Here is a 15,651-nt window from a genome sequence, read left to right on the forward strand (position 1 = left end):
ACCCTCTGCCCTTGCATCCCTACTTCCTCTCTCTCTCCCTCTCTCTCTCTCTCTCCCCCCTCTCTATTATCTTTATTTATTTATTAAAGACAGCCAGAAATTGAAAGGAGGGGGTGGAGAGAGAGATGGAGAGAGACAGAGGGACACCTGCAGCCCTGCTTCACCACTTGTGAAGCTTTCCCCTTGCTGGAACCCCCTTGGTGGGAACCGGGAGCTTGAACCTGGGTCCTTGGGCACTGTAATATGTGCACTTAATCAGGCGTGCCACCACCTGGCCCTATACTTTCTCTTAAATTTTTTATTTACTTATTTCTAGAGAAAATGGAGAGAAGAGAAAACCAGAGCATCACTCTGGCACACTTGATGCTGGGGATTGAACTCAGGACGTCAGGCTTGAGAGTCCAAGCTTTATCCACTGAACCACTTCTCAGGGTGTGTGTGTGTGTGTGTGTGTGTGTGTGTGTGTGTGTGTGTGTGATGTGTTTTCTCCCTCCCCCCTTTTTTTCCCTCCATTTTTTTTATTTATAAGAAGGAAACTGACAAAGCCATAGGATAAGAGAGGTACCGGGGTGGGGAGGTAGCACAACATGTTAATCACATGTGGCGTGAAGCACAAGGACCAGTATAAGGATAAGAGGGGGACAACTCCACACAGTTCCCACCATCATAGCTCTGTATCCCATCCCCTCCCCTGATAGCATTCCTATTCTTTAACCCTCTGGGAGTATGGACCCATCATAGCTCTGTATCCCATCACCTCCCCTGATAGCATTCCTATTCTTTAACCCTCTGGGAGTATGGACCCAAGGTCATTGTGGGATGCAGAAGGAGGAAGGTCTGGCTTCTGTAGTAGCTTCCCCACTGAACATGGGTGTTGACAGGTCGATCCATACTCCCAGCCTGTCTCTCTCTTTCCCTAGTGGGGAAGGGCTCTGGGGAAGTGGGGTTCTAGGACACACTGGTGGGGTTGTCTGTCCAGGGAAATCTGGTTGGCATCATGCTAGCATCTGGAACCTGGTGGCTGATAAGAAAATTAACATACAAAGCCAAACAAGTTGTTGATTAATCATGAACCTGAAGGCTGGAATTGTGCAGATGAAGAGTTGGGAGGCCCTCCTTTTTGTAGATAGCTAGTAGGCATATTTTAGTTCTATTCCAAAGGGCCTGTGACAATACTAGTTTATTTTTGTTGTTGTTGTTGTTGTTGTTTTTCCCTGAGCCTGAAATATGATATGCAGGTGGATCCAAGTTATTGTTTGGGGAGATGATGTCATGGCTGGAAAAAGGAGCAGAAAGCTGGATGAGGGAAGACAGTAGCTCCCAAATATGGGAAAGGGGTATAAAAATTGTTGACTGTAAACCCCATCGATTTGATCTGATCTCGGCCCATATTCAGCTTAGGAGCCTTTGTAACCTCTGCATCCCTGTAGATCTGAGCTCACATTCTGTGGTCATAAGTAGGAACGTTCCAAGCTGCCCCAATATCAGGACCCATCTTCTTCAGGTGTAGCATAGAGTATATTGTCTAGCCTCCCTTCAGAGGTTAGAACATTTCTCTACCATTTTTTTTCTTTATTGGGGAATTAATGTTTTACATTCAACAGTAAATACAATAGTTTGTACATGCATAACATTCCCCAGTTTCCCATATAACAATACAACCCCCACTAGGTCTTGGACCTGTATTCTCCCCACCCATGCACCCCCACTTTTACTTTGGTGTGATACGCCAATTCCTTTTAATAAATTTATTTATGTGGTCTGGGAGATGGCTCAGTGGATAAAGCACTGAACTCTCAAGCATAAGGTCCTGAGTTCAAGCCCCAGCAGCACATGTACCATGGTGATAACCCTCTCCTATCTTTCTCATTAATTAAAAAAAAAAAATCTTTAAAAAAATTTATTTATTAGTCTATGAGAGAGAACTAGAGTATCACTCTGGCACATGTAATATCTGGGACTGAACTCAGAGTCTCATGTCTGAGGGTCCAAATGTTACCCACTGCACCACCTCCCAGGCTATATACACATCTCTGCTTTCTTTTCTCTCACTTCTACAGCTCCAGGCCATGAAGCTCATGGTCAACTTTCCTCATTCCAAATAAGCACTCTGGGTGCTTTATAAGTGAACGCCCCTGTTCCCCCCCACACACACCTTCGGTCTCTGAAGGTAATTCTTGGAATCTGGAATGTCCCTGGAGTACTGAGGGCCCAACACCCTTGGAACGCACTGGGGCACAGAAAAACCTCACCCCCCCCCCCCCCCCCCCGCCCCAGGACTTGTTAGAGCTCTTCCTACACATGATCTTTGCCCTCCTAGTGCCTGTTGCCTGGAATGTCCCTCCCAATCACTCAGAACAATCATATGCACCTCTCTCCTTTACTGACCACTTACTTAGCCCCCTTCCACTCTGTTCCCATCACCCCATTTTCCTGCTCTGATGGTGCTAGTTAATGCTCTGGAAATGTGGCAACCAACTGGAGCAACATAGTGGGCATGGGTTGGTGAGCAATTCGTCTAGGGTCTCGGTTCACCAGCACCTGGACGGCTTGAATTCAAACACAGTGTGGCCGCCCTCTGGGTCTCAGTTTTCAGAGGGGGTGAACCTGGAATGAAGTTCTTAGCTCGCCCTTTCATCCAGCCAAAGGGGGGAGGTGCGGGGCGGGGGCGGACATCGCGGCTGAGCGGGGCGGGGCGGGGCGGAGGCGGCGGGGGGCGGAGGCGGCGGGGGGCGGGGGGCGGGGGCGGAGCCCCGGCACCCGAGAGCGACAGAGACCAAGCTCACTCTGGTCGGCGGTGCGGAGCAGAAGCCAGACCTGCAGCCACTCCGCCTCCCTGCCGCGCAGGCCCCTCCTCGACGGCCGCTCCCTCTGGGGCGGCAGCGCGCACGCATGGCGCTCTAAGGTTCGCGCTGAGTACGGGTCGCGGCGCCACGGGCGGCACCATGGCCCTGGAGCAGGCTCTGCAGGCGGCGCGGCAGGGAGAGCTGGACGTGCTCAAGTCCCTGCACGCGGCCGGCCAGCTGGTGCCCTCACTGCGCGACCCGCTCGATGCGCTGCCCGTGCATCACGCGGCCCGCGCTGGCAAGCTACATTGCCTGCGCTTCCTGGTGGAGGAGGCCGGCCTGTCCGCCGCCGCCTGCGCCCGCAACGGCGCCACTGCGGCCCACGACGCCGCCGCCACCGGCCACCTCGCCTGCCTGCAGTGGCTGCTCTCGCACGGTGGCTGCGGAGTGCAGGTGGGTTCGCGGGCTCACGGGGTGTCCCGGGGCTTCCCCTCCGGCAAAGAGTTCTGACCTGGAGCTCCCCAGACTCAACCCTCACACAGCTCAGTGGAGCCGCTTTCACCTGTGGCTCGAGGGCAGTGCGGTTGGGCATCTCTAAACTGAGTCCATTTCAAAACTGCTGCCAGAGGGGCTTGGGCTGAGGCGGGGGTTCCGGGTTAAAAGGCGCCAGAGGAGATGTTACAGCAACTTGTTTAAAGCACCCTGGTGATGGGGAAAACCAGAGGGAAACTGGGCTTAACTAAGCTGGTGTTTAAGCTACTCACCCACCCCCGCTTCCCCCGGTAGTAATGGGGAGTCCGAGAGAGTGAGTGGAACAGAATCAGAAGTCTACACCTTCCGGGATGGGGTATGGAAGAGGGTGGGAAAAGCCCTGCAGGTTCCCGCCCGACCCCACCCCTACCATAAATAAATAAATAAATAAATAATAAAACTGTGATATAGATAAGGCCAGGACATGGGGAGGGACAGTTGGCCTGGAAGATAAGGGCCTCTCCAAGAGCTGAGCTGACCCCAGAACCGTGAGCACCTTCTGCCCTCCCAGCTCTGGGTTGCCTCTCTAGTCCAAGCAGAGTCTTCTTGGTGGGTAACTCAGTGGCCCCCAGGCTGGTCTGAGCTGGAGACAGAAACAACTCAGGTACCATAGTATCCCTCCTGCTTGCTGCTGACCCAATTAAAGTATCCTGCAGATATCAGGCCTGAGGACTCAGCTGTGCTCCCACTTTCCAGGAGCTGCGGTCTTAGGGGTGCGATGGTCAGATGCAAACCTATGGGCCGAAACATCCACTGGGTAACAGTTGGTGCTGTGGGGACATGCAGTGGGGAACATCAGGGAAGTGACTAGGGCACAATCAGAGAGTTCTGAACACCAGGAACGAACAGTGCAAAGCCCTGGAGCATGCACATTCCTGTCTTATTGCCAGAACAGCAGGGAGAGTTTAGATGGGGTAAGGGTGGGGGTAGCTACAAGGGCCAGTCCTGCAGACTGGGGCAGGAGCCTGGGTGGTATTCTGGTTGCAGGACAGTACCGGTGGAGAAGGAACACAACTGAGTCTTCACTTAGCAAGAGCACTGGGTTGACTCTAAGTAAAATAGGAGGCAGGAGCTGTTTATGCTCAAAGCGTGGCCAGATATCATTCCCTGTGCTCTGGGTGACTCAGAATAGCGGTTCTCCCTCTTTCCTATCCTGTCTGGAAGGAGTCTCAGCCCCTCATCTTCTGGCTAGCCCTGTGTCAGGAGTCCCATGCCCACTCTTTTGGGAGGTGGCATGCCTCTCTGATCTACTATCTAGGGTTGGCCGGAAGCCTCCCTGGCCACTGCAGGGGAGTTGGAAGAACAGGCAGCCTTGTGCCCAGCTTATCAGGGCCCCACCCCCCAGCCCCAGCAGGCATGGGGGCAGAAGTGTGTGTGTGTGTGTGTGTGTGTGTGTGTGTGTGTGTGTGTGTGTGTGTGTAAAGAGAGAGAGAGAGAGGATGACCTGGATCCCCAACCCTGCTCATCCTAGGGAGATAAGCAGCTTTAAGGTAGAGGCCACAGAGCAGGAGACTGGGGCCAACTGAGCTGTAAGATCTTTGGGCAGGCCAAGCCTGCCTGTTGTCCCCTCTTCACTGCCACCGCACCTGCAGACCAAAACCCAGCAGGACCCCTGGTGCCAAAGATCCATAGCCAAAGAATCAAGGCCTTTCTCAGGATTTGAGGTTCAGGGCATATTTCACTATGGTCCTATTTAAGTCATCTCTAGCAGGCCCTGGGCTTGAGATAATCTGAATCAAACTTTGAGTCTTTCAGTAAACATATGGTCATTATAAGTCTTAGGACTTATCACTTTTCTGCCTCCTTGCTGGTGGGGCAACCAGTCTGTTTTCTCTCTCTTTGATGTTTCTTTTTTAAAAATTTAGGGGCCAGGCAGTGGCCACCTGGTTAAGTGCACACACTATAGTGCACAAGGGCCCAGGTTCAAGCCCCTGGTCCCCACCTGCAGGGGGAAAGCTTCGCAAGTGGTGAAACAGGGCTGCAAGTGTCTCTCTCTGTCTCTTTCCCTCTCTACTTCTTCATCCCCTCTCAATTTCTCTCTGTCTCTGTCAAATAAATAAATGAATAAATAAAATATAAAAGCAGCACTGCTTCACATCTATAATGTGTGTGCTCACTAGTCTGTTTTCTCCTTAACTCACATACTTGACAGACATCTTGTCAAGTGCCCCATACTCTGTCCCCATTCCCTCTGGCCCCCTTTCCTTTCAAATATCTTGCAAGAGGGGCCGGGTGGTAGCACAGCTGATAGAGCACACACATTATCATGCACTGGATTCCGTTTCAAGCCCCCCAGTCCCTACTTGCAGGGAAGAGGCTTCAGAAACATGGAAGCCATGTTGGAGGTATGTCTCTCCATCCCTCTTGATCTCCCCATTCCCTCTCAGTTTCTCTCTGTCTTTTCAAAAAAGAAAGAGAAAAAAAAAAAAATTAAATAAATATTTTGCAGGAGCGTCAGGTGTTTTCCTGCCTATTTACCTTCTTCTGGCCCTTGGTCATCCCTGTCCCCTCATTTGCTCTCATTGGCCAGAGAAACTTCACTTACCTAATCATAGTAAACCATGCCCACCTCTCACTGGTGCCCCCATCTGCCCTCCAGGTCACTTGTCCAACATGCTTGGTGCTAGGAGTTTGTTCTACCTGAGAATCTGGGGCCACTTTCCCAAACCTGTCAGCCTCTTAGTCAAGACCTCTGGGCTCTTGATGCCTCTTCTGGTCCTATTAAGCAGCTCTTGTCACCCCTCCTCCTAAAACACACACACTTGGTTGGTCATCAGTGACACAGCCACTGGCTCTGGGCCCCAAATCATTGACACGGTACCTGGGTTGAGGGAGGGTGTCTGGGAGGTGGATCTGCCTCCAGCCCACACCTACCACCCTTGGTTGGCTGCACAGACCCTATCTGCCAGTATCTGGAAGCTTCCTCATCTACAGGGAAAGAACATGGGGCAAGAAGACAGATTGTTCTCAAGGCCAGGAGCAGAGAGTCTGCTGGGGGTGGGGGTAGGGCTGTTTTCAATCTTGAGTTGGATATTGGAGGTGCCCCAGGCTGAAGTTTTTTTTTTTTTCTTTTTTAATTTAAGAAAGGAAACATTAACAAAACAGTAGGATAGGAGGGGTTCAACTCCACACAATTCCCATCACCTGATCTCCATATCCCATCCCCTCCCCTGATAGCTTTCCCATTCTCTATCCCTCTGGGAGCATGGACCCAGGGTCATTGTGGGTTGCAGAAGGTGGAAGGTCTGGCTTCTGTAGTTGCTTCCTCGCTGAACATGGGCATTGAGAGGTCGATCCATACTCCCAGTCTGCCTCTCTCTTTCCCTAGTAGGGTGGGTCTCTGGGGAATTGGGGCTCCAGGACACATTGGTGGGGTCATCAGACTGAAGATTATTTTTCCCACACACAAAACCTGGGGTGACAAAGAAGGAGAGCAAGGGTTCAGGGGGTGCCCCCACAATCCTGATGCCAACCTGGTGCAGCCTCAGAAGCCCACCCTTCCTGGCCCATCAGCTCTTGCTCACTCATTCAGGCATAACCTGAGTACCCTGGTGACAAGTAGGGTAACTCTCAGATGGGACCCAGGGCTCATGCTCTGAGGACGATCTGGGTGCCATGTCTCCAGTGCTTTCTGTGTGTGGCCATGTTAGCAGGGCCTGTGGACTGCAGAAAGCCAGCAAGGGTAGCATGGTGGGGCCACTCATAGATCAAGATGGGGGGGGGCACTTTCCATGTGGTGGGCAGGGAGGGGGCTGAGTCTGAGCTGGGGATGGGTGGATTAAGTCTCCAGGACTTGAACATTCTCTCCTCCCACAGGACAAAGACAGTTCTGGTGCCACAGTCCTGCACCTGGCTGCCCGTTTTGGCCACCCTGAGGTGGTAGATTGGCTGCTGCGTCACGGCAGAGGGGACCCCACTGTGACCACCGACACAGGCGCCCTGCCTGTCCACTATGCCGCCGCCAAAGGAGACTTCCCCTCCCTGAGGCTTCTCGTCGAGCATTACCCTAAGTAAGGCCATTCATCTTTGTGGGAGGGTTTCTGGATAGGGTATGTTGGGGTTCAGACTGCTCTGGGACACTCCAAGGCAATCATCGGCTATCCCAGGGGCCAGAGCACCAAGCCCAAGGCAGCTCCTACCCCGTATGAAATTTCTCCCCTCCAGGAGCACACTGCCTGTGGCCACCTGATGCCCACAGCCCCCTCAGCACCCCTATCTGCTTGTGAGTAGACTTGGAGAGCCAGCCTCACAGGCCAAGAGCACACGCCCTTTCCAGGATGCCAGCCAGCCTGCAACAGGCCTCTCTGTCTGGGTCTGTGCTGGTTGACAAGACTTTACAATGAGTTTCTTGGGAGGTGGCAGAGTGAATAAAGCATTGGACTCTCCTCAAGCATGAAGTCTTGAGTTCAAGCTTCGGCATCACCTGTGCCAGAGTGATCCTCTGGTTCTCTCTCTTCCTCTCACTAATAGATAATTTTTTAATTTTTTATCACCTTTATTTGTTTGATAGAGACAGCCAGAAATCAAGAAGAAAGGGAGAGTGATAGAGAGAGAGAGAGAGAGAGAGACAGATAGACAGACAGAGAGACACCTGCAGCCCTGCTTCACCACTTTTTGAAGCTTTCCCTCTGCAGGTGGGGACTGGGGGCTCGAACCCTGGTCCTTGTACACTGTAATGTTTGTGCTTAACCAGGTTCACCACCAACTGGTTCCTAGATAAATATTTTTAAAAGGTTTTCCTAAATGGGAATGAAGAGAAGGAACACTCCATGTGCCCCACATCAAAAAAGCAGAGGGAAGGGGCTGGAGCAAGAGCTCACTAGGTAGGGTCTGTGCCCTGCCGTGTGTACAGCCTAGTCCTGGCCCTGCATGGAAGCACTATGCACTGAGGGACGCTTCTGTACTGCCATTTCTCTCCCCATCTCTGTCTCTGTCTGAAAAGTCAACTCAGAGAGATGAACCATACACATGCAAGGTCCCAGTGATGCCAAAAAATTTTTTTAAAGGGGGGTGTGCCACATCCCACATGAACAATAAAGGGAGAAGGCTGCCTGTTCAAACCCCCAGAGGCTCTCCTCCATTGCCAGAAGTAGGGGGCTAAGTGACTGACAGAGAAGCTGAGCGGTGAGCTGGGAGCACCCCAAATGGAGTGAACACTAGAGGAAAGTTGGAGTTCAGAGCAGAACAAAGCGTTGTGGGAGTGTCCTGGGAGAAAGAAGAGAGTCAGGGCTGAGATGTACCTGAGGAAAAGCTACCCAGTCACTGTCTGAAGGAAGGGAATCCCACTGAGCACCGCCCCCAACCTGACAGATGGGTGCTCTGACCTTTGTCAGTCTGAGTGGGGGCCTCAGGCATTGTAGTCCCAGAGTACCTGGCCTAAGGAGTATAGCAGCTTAGAGGCAAGAGGCTTCATCTAGTGACTTCACTCCTGAGGGGCCTGTGGGGCTCTTTGTCCCCAGAAAGCAGGAGGCAGGAAGCCCATCAGGCATCATGACTTCGTGGCAGCAGTGTTGGGTTGGGACACACTGGCTGGTTGTAAGGTGGCCCTAAGGTGGCAGGCCAAGCTGCAGACACCCTGCAGACCGGGCCAGGCAGAGCGAACCAGGTTCTGCTTCCTTGCCATGTATTCCCTGCTTCCCAACAAGCAAAGGTTGGTCACACCAATGTCAGTGGGATTTAGAGCCAGAGAGCCCAAAAGACCCTCCGGAGCTTGTTCCATTAGCACTTTTGGGAGACTACTCCCACACTTCCAGTTCTACTTTCTGAGTTGGGAAGCCACACTTGTGACACCCTCACAAATACCACCCCCCCACACACACTGCCACCACATTGTATCTGATTATCCTGTCCTGCAGAGGTCACTGAGGTCTTGAGAGGGGAGGACAGGGCTGCCATCACCTTCCTGTCCCCTTCCTGCCCAGCAGGCCCTTCCTACATGACGTGGCCCAGAAAGTCAGATTGAGGGCAAGGTCAATGCAGTCCCAACTGGATGAACTCAGAGGGCCTCAGGGCCTCTAGAAGTGTTCAGGAAAAAACCTCTGAGTCACCTGAGGAATGAGCTACTAGGTCCAGCTGGGAAGTTGTGCAGTGGATCAAGCACTGGACTCTCAAGCATGAGGATAATTCCTAGCATTGCATGTGTCTGAGTGATGCTCTGCTTCTCTCTCTCCCTTTAATTTTTATTTGTGATTAATAATAGGTGACAAGATTTATTATTATTTTTAAATTTATTTCTTTTTCTTTTTAATATTTACTTATTCCCTTTTGTTGCCCTTGTTGTTTTATTGCTGTAGTTATTGATGTCGTCATTGTTGGATAAGACAGAAAGAAATGGAGAGAGGAGGGGAAGACAGAGGGGGAGAGAAAGATAGACACCTGCAGACCTGCTTCACCACCTGTGAAATGAATGAACTCCCTGCAGGTGGGGAGCCGGGGGCTCGAACCCAGATTCTTAAGCTGATCCTTGTGCTTATTTTTAAATTAATTAGCAAAGCACTGGTACCCTAGCTTCTGGTAGTGTGGAGAATTGAACTTGGGACTTTGCAGTCTCAGTCTACAGTGTAACCATTATACTGTCTCCTCCTTCCTCCTATTTTTTTCTTTCTGCCACCAGGGCTATCACTGGGGTTCGGTGCTGGCATTATAAATCTACTACTCCCAGCAGTCATTTTTCCTTTTTTTTTTTTTAAATCTCTTTCTGTTTTATTGAATAGAACAGAGAGAAATTGAGAGAGGAAGGGGAAATAAAGAGGGAGAGAGAAAGATAGACACCTGCAGACCTGCTTCAACTGTTCATGAAGCATTCCTCCCACAAGTGGGAGGCAGGGGCTTGAACCCAGGTCCTTGTGCATAATAATATGTATGCTTACCCTGGTGTGGCCACTGCCCAGCCCCCTCTATCTCTCTTTTTTTTTTTTTTTTTTTTCAAATTGTTACCAGGGTTATCACTGAAGTTCAGTGCCTGCACAACAAATCCATCACTTCTAGAGGCCATTTTCCTTATTTATTTGATAGGACAGAGAGAAATTGAAAGGTGAGGAGGTAGGGGGTCTGGTGGTAGCACAGTGGGTTAAGCGCACATGGTGTAAAGTGCAAGGACTGGCGTAAGGATCCCAGTTCCAGTCCCCAGCTCCCCACCTGCAGGGTTGGGGGGTCCCTTCACAGGTGGTGAAGCAGGTCTGCGGGTGTCTGTCTTTCTCTCCCCCCTCTGTCTTCCCTTCCCCTCTCTATTTCTCTCTATCCTACCCAACAATAACAATAATAACCACAACAACAATAAAAAGGGGGGCAACAAAAAAGGGGTAAGATGGCCTCCAGGAGCAGTGGACTTTGGTGCAGGCACTGAGCCCCAGCAATAACCCTGGAGGCAAAAAGAAGAAAGAAAGAAAGAGAGAAAGAGAGAAAGAAAGAAAGAAAAAGGGGAGTGGGCTGTAGCGCAGCGGGTTAAGCGCAGGTGGTGCAAAGCGCAGGGACCAGCGTAAGCTTAGATCCTGGTTCAAGCCCCCAGCTCCCCACCTGCAGGCAAGTCGCTTCACAGGCGGTGAAGCAGGTCTGCAGGTGTCTGTCTGTCTCTCCCTTCTCTGTCTTCCCCTCCTCTCTCCATTTCTCTCTGTCCTATCCAACAACAATGACATCAATGGTGACTACAACAATAAAACAGCAAGGGCAACAAAAGGGAATAAATAAATAATAAAAAAAAAAAGAAAGAAAGATAGATGAGGAGGAGATAGAGAGGGAGACACACACACACACACACACACACACACACACTTGCAGACCTGCTTCACTGGTCTTGAAGCTTCGTCCCTACAGATGGGGACCGAGGGCTGGAATCTGGGTCCCTGCTCATGGTAACCAGTTGTGCCACAGCCCAGCCTATCTCATGTTAATACATATTTTTCTGTGGACTGAGATGCTAGCTTTAGGAAGATGGCTGGGGACACTCCCATAGGCCCTTGGGTACACTGTACCTTCTGGGCCATGGCAGATGCTGACTGTGATTGGGCATAGAAGCCACTTTGTGGCCAGATGGTCTGGGCTGATGAGCTACCAGCCCTCTCCCCCCACCCCAATCCCAGGAACACCATGAATCTCAGGGAGGTGGACAGAGGACTAGTCCTGTGACAAGGCTGATAAGAAAGCACTTTTGTGTAGTTGCCAGGCTGGCAGGAGTTGAAGGGGGAGACTGGTAACTGGAGTGGGCCCTGCTTGCAGGAGCAAGAGGGTAGATGCCATGCTCACTTAGCCTCTTTCCTTGGAGGCTGAGATGCCTGCTCTCTAGACTGAGGTCCCTGGGATAGAAGTTGGGGAGGGAAGAGGCTCAGACTGCCCCAGGCTGCAGCGCCTAATCACAGGATGGGGCAGCCCATCTCCTATGTTCCTCGCTCTCCTGTGAGTCTGCCTGGCCTGCTGTGAATGGCCCTGAATTATTCACAAGGGTTCAGCTCTCTCTGGCAGCAGGTGAGGGAGGAAGGACTCCCTGCCTACTAGCAGGAAACTTGATCCCGCCCTGGGAGACAGTGGGCACCCATAGGGCCATGGTAATGACAGCTTCAGAAGAGCAAGAGTGCTGGGCATGAGCTGGTGGAATAGTTCCCTTGGACAGTGTAATGCTTTGTCATGTGTATAATCCAGGTTTGACCTGGCCCCCATTGCAATGAAGGAAGTTTCAGGGTCATTCCCTCTCTCTCTCTCATACACACACATACACACACACACACTCCTGGGTTTCTACAAACAAACAAACAGGATGAACACTTTGGAGAAGGGTCCAGCAAATGCTGACTGCACTTTAGAGTGTTAGAAGAGTCTGGGAATGGCAGGAGAACCCTACATCCAGCTCCTGCTACAATCCCAGGCCACTGAGATAGATTGTCCCAGAAGCAGGGAGGTTGCCACAGTGACCTTGAGACACAGTGCCCTGTGAGCACCCCATGGATAGAGGGTCCAAGTTGGCAATAGGCTGGAAGGAGCTGGGCTAAGGCTGTACCTGGATACTGAGAAGGTGAAATAGGGAGGTGAGGTCCATTTTCACTGGGGGGAGAAGACACCAGTGTCCTGGTCCCCAGTTGGGGTAAACTGAGAAGAAATGAGGAACCCCTGCCCACCCTGCCTCAGGGCCCTGAGGTTCAGAATCTACTTGTCACTGACTCTGCCTCTGTCATTCACTGGGGGGGGGGGGGGGTGTCTAAGTGGCTGAAGTGGGGCTTGAATTTTGGGAAGGGGGAGGGAGGAGTCTCTGTATAGCCTCCTGTATAGCCAACTGGAAGACAGCTTTGCCCAGATGTTATTTATTTATTTTATTTTTAGTTGTTTTATTAAAAAATAAGAGAGAGAGGACGACTGCTCAGCTCTGGCTTATGGTGGTGCAGGGGATTGAACTTGGGAGTGTCAGGTATGAAAGTTTTCTTGTATAACCATTATGTTTTCTCTCCAGTTCAGGTTTTTATATTTTAAATTAGAACACTGGTACTGGGAAGTACACTGGTACTGGCACACCTGGTTGAGCACACAAAGTACAATATTCAGAGGACCTGAGTTCAAGCCCCCAGTCCCCACCAGTGGGGGGAAGCTTCACTAGTGGTGAAGCAGTGCTGCAGTTGTCTCTCTCCCTGTCTCTCTCCCCTACCCCTCTTGATTTCTTTTTATCATATCAAAATAACAACAACAACAAAAAAAGCACTGATTTATGGTAGTGCTGGGCCTCCCGTGCCTCAGGCACTATGGACGATGCTAGCTAGCTCCCTGACCCTCTGCTTAGATATCTGTATCAGCTCCTTGTAGGTGCCTCCTTCTACCTCTGGCCTTTCCTTATGGAGGACAGAAATTAGAAAGTGCCAAATCAGGGTCAGGATGAAATGGGGACAGCTCCTTCCTGATGAATGCTGGGGGGGAATCTTGGGGGGTGGGTGAGTGTCTGGCAACTCAGTGCTGACTGAGTCTCACACCTAACCTAAGCAGTGGTGCTAGAGTTAGCACCTGTACAGAGTGACTCTGTACTCCTCCTGCTGAGCATCACGCTGAGCCAGGCAGTCTTCTTAGCATGGGGATGGACACATCAGTGGTCTGGGAGGTGGCACAGTGGATAAAATATTAGATTCTCAAGTGTGAGGTTCTGAGTTCAATCTCCAGCAGCACATGTACTAGAATGATGTCTGGTTCTTTCTCTCTCTCTCCTTCTATCTTCTTCATGAATAAGTAAATAAAAATCTTAAAACAAACAAATAAGAAAACAACAACTGGCAAATGGCCTTGCCTCACTGATTCAGAAGCAATGTCTCAGGGTCAGGTGGTGGTGGCACATTCAGTACAGCGCACATGGTAATGTGCAAGGACCCAGGTTCAAGACCCTGGCCCCCATCTATGGGCCTCATGATAAAAAGTGAGCTCCACTAGGTGAGCTATCTCCCATCCCCCAGATCCTTCCCCCCTCCCTCCTTCCCTTCTTTCTTTCCTTCCCTCCTTCCTTCCTTCCTTTCTTCCTTCCTTCTCTCCTTCCAGACAGAGAGACCACAACCCCCACCGGTTTCAGTGATATGGTCTCTCTCTTCCTTTGCAGTCACCGTGAAGCTTTCTCCCTGCAGGTAGAACCTGGACCCTTGTACATGGTAACATGTGTGCTCAATCCAGTTGACCACCACTTGGTCCCAGTAAAATAAATTTAAAAATATATTTAAAAAACAGCAGCCCAGGAGATGCCACAGTGACTAGACTGCTAGACTTACAAGCACGAGGTCCCACGTTTTATCCCTGACATCACATGTAAAAAAGCAATGTCCTGGTTCTGTCTCACTCTTCTATCATAAGTAAATGAATATTAAAAAGGAAACCAGATGGCTTCTACCTCTCCTTCTTCAAGTCATCGCTCTAGCTCCCCTAGCTTGCTGTCCTTCAGATTGCAAACTTTTTCCCAGTACATGCACACACTCGTCTCACTGGCTTCTCAGTAGGTGGTGGCACAGTCTGTGTGCATCTAATTATTTGTCTCCTCCACTGTTTTCCCTACTCTGACTGCTCAGTGCTACCCTTGTGGTGTACATGTTTTAAATGAATGAGGAATCTGGAACCCCTGTTCTTTCCCTCCTGGCTTCTAATCACTAATGTAACCTTCGATAGACTCCTTTCTAGGTCTCCTCTGCCCTTCATGAGGCTATATATCCATCTGGCATGTGGCCTTACCCCACTCTGGCAGCCAGAGCTGTGTGTGAGGGAAAATCGCAGAGCCCATGGGCTTTCTCACTGACTCACATGTCCACTCACTCAGCAGTTAGCAATGGGGCACTCTGACTGGCCAGCCCTGCCAGCATCAGGATGCTGGGAGCCCTCAAGATTTTGTGAAGCCAGTCTGGAGCAGATGGGAAGCATGTGCCACAGGTGACATTTTTGCTTGTCTTTTCCTTTTCTGACTCTTCTCTTTTGCCACTAGGGTTATTGTTGGGACTCAGTGCCTATAGAACTCCACCATTCCCAATAATTTATTTTTGATTTTTTTAAATTTTATTTTATTTTCCCTTTATTGTTGTTGTCATTGCTGTCATTGTTGTTGGATAAGACAGAGAGAAATGGAGAGAGGAGGGGAAGACAGAGATGGGAAGAGAAAGACAGACACCTGCGGACCTGCTTCACTGCCTGTGAATCGATTCCCCTGCAGGTGGGGAGCTGGGGGCTCGAACTGGGATCCTTACACCAGTCCTTGTGCTTTGCACCACATGCACTTAACCCACTGTGCTACCACCCGACTCCCCCCAATAATTTTTTCACATTGAGAGACAGAGATAGGGAGGGAGAGACAGAGCCAAGGGGAAGCATCTATAACATTGCTCCACTGCTCATAAAGCTTCCATGCTAGGGAGTCCGGCGGTAGTGCACGTGGCGCAAAGCGCAAGGACTGGCTTAAGAATCCCAGTCGCTTCACAAGCGGTGAAGCAAGTCTTCAGGTGTCTGTCTTTCTCTCCCCCTCTCTGTCTTCCCCTCCTCTCTCCATTTATCTATTTCTTATCTAACAATGATAACATCAATAACAATAATAACTACAACAACAATGAAAAACAACAAGGGCAACAAAAGGGGAAATATATATATATATGTATGTATGTATGTATGTATGTATGTATGTATATATATATCTTCCATCCTGCAGGCTTAAACCCAGGTCCTGAAGTATAGTAATGTATTCATTCTACCAGGTGAACCACCTGGCTCTCTTAACTTTTTTTTTTAATATCTTATTTATTTATTAATGAGAAAGATAGGAGGAGAGAGAGAGGGAGAGAGAGAGAGAACATTAGACATTACTCTGGTACATGTGCTGCCAGGGATTGAACTCAGAAGCTCA

The 15,651-nt window shown here is 50.4% G+C and overlaps 1 protein-coding gene across 6 annotated transcripts in view; it reads left to right on the forward strand.

Annotated features, from left to right (window-relative positions):
* The first annotated feature begins 2,754 nt into the window (after positions 1–2,754).
* ESPN (espin) overlaps positions 2,755–15,651 on the forward strand; it is a 47,656-nt gene continuing 34,759 nt past the window's right edge. For 2 of the 6 annotated variants that reach the window (XM_060201343.1, XM_060201346.1), the window contains exons 1-2: positions 2,755–3,239; positions 7,134–7,327. In XM_060201343.1, the coding sequence (XP_060057326.1) occupies positions 2,946–3,239; positions 7,134–7,327 (488 nt within the window). In that variant the 5' untranslated portion in view covers positions 2,755–2,945. The remainder of the gene's footprint in view (positions 3,240–7,133; positions 7,328–15,651) is intronic. The other 4 variants (XM_016192402.2, XM_060201349.1, XM_060201344.1 and 1 more) reach the window with 3 other exon arrangements.

Source organism: Erinaceus europaeus, chromosome 11 (genome assembly GCF_950295315.1).
Source record: "Erinaceus europaeus chromosome 11, mEriEur2.1, whole genome shotgun sequence".
Lineage (NCBI taxonomy): Eukaryota > Metazoa > Chordata > Mammalia > Eulipotyphla > Erinaceidae > Erinaceus > Erinaceus europaeus.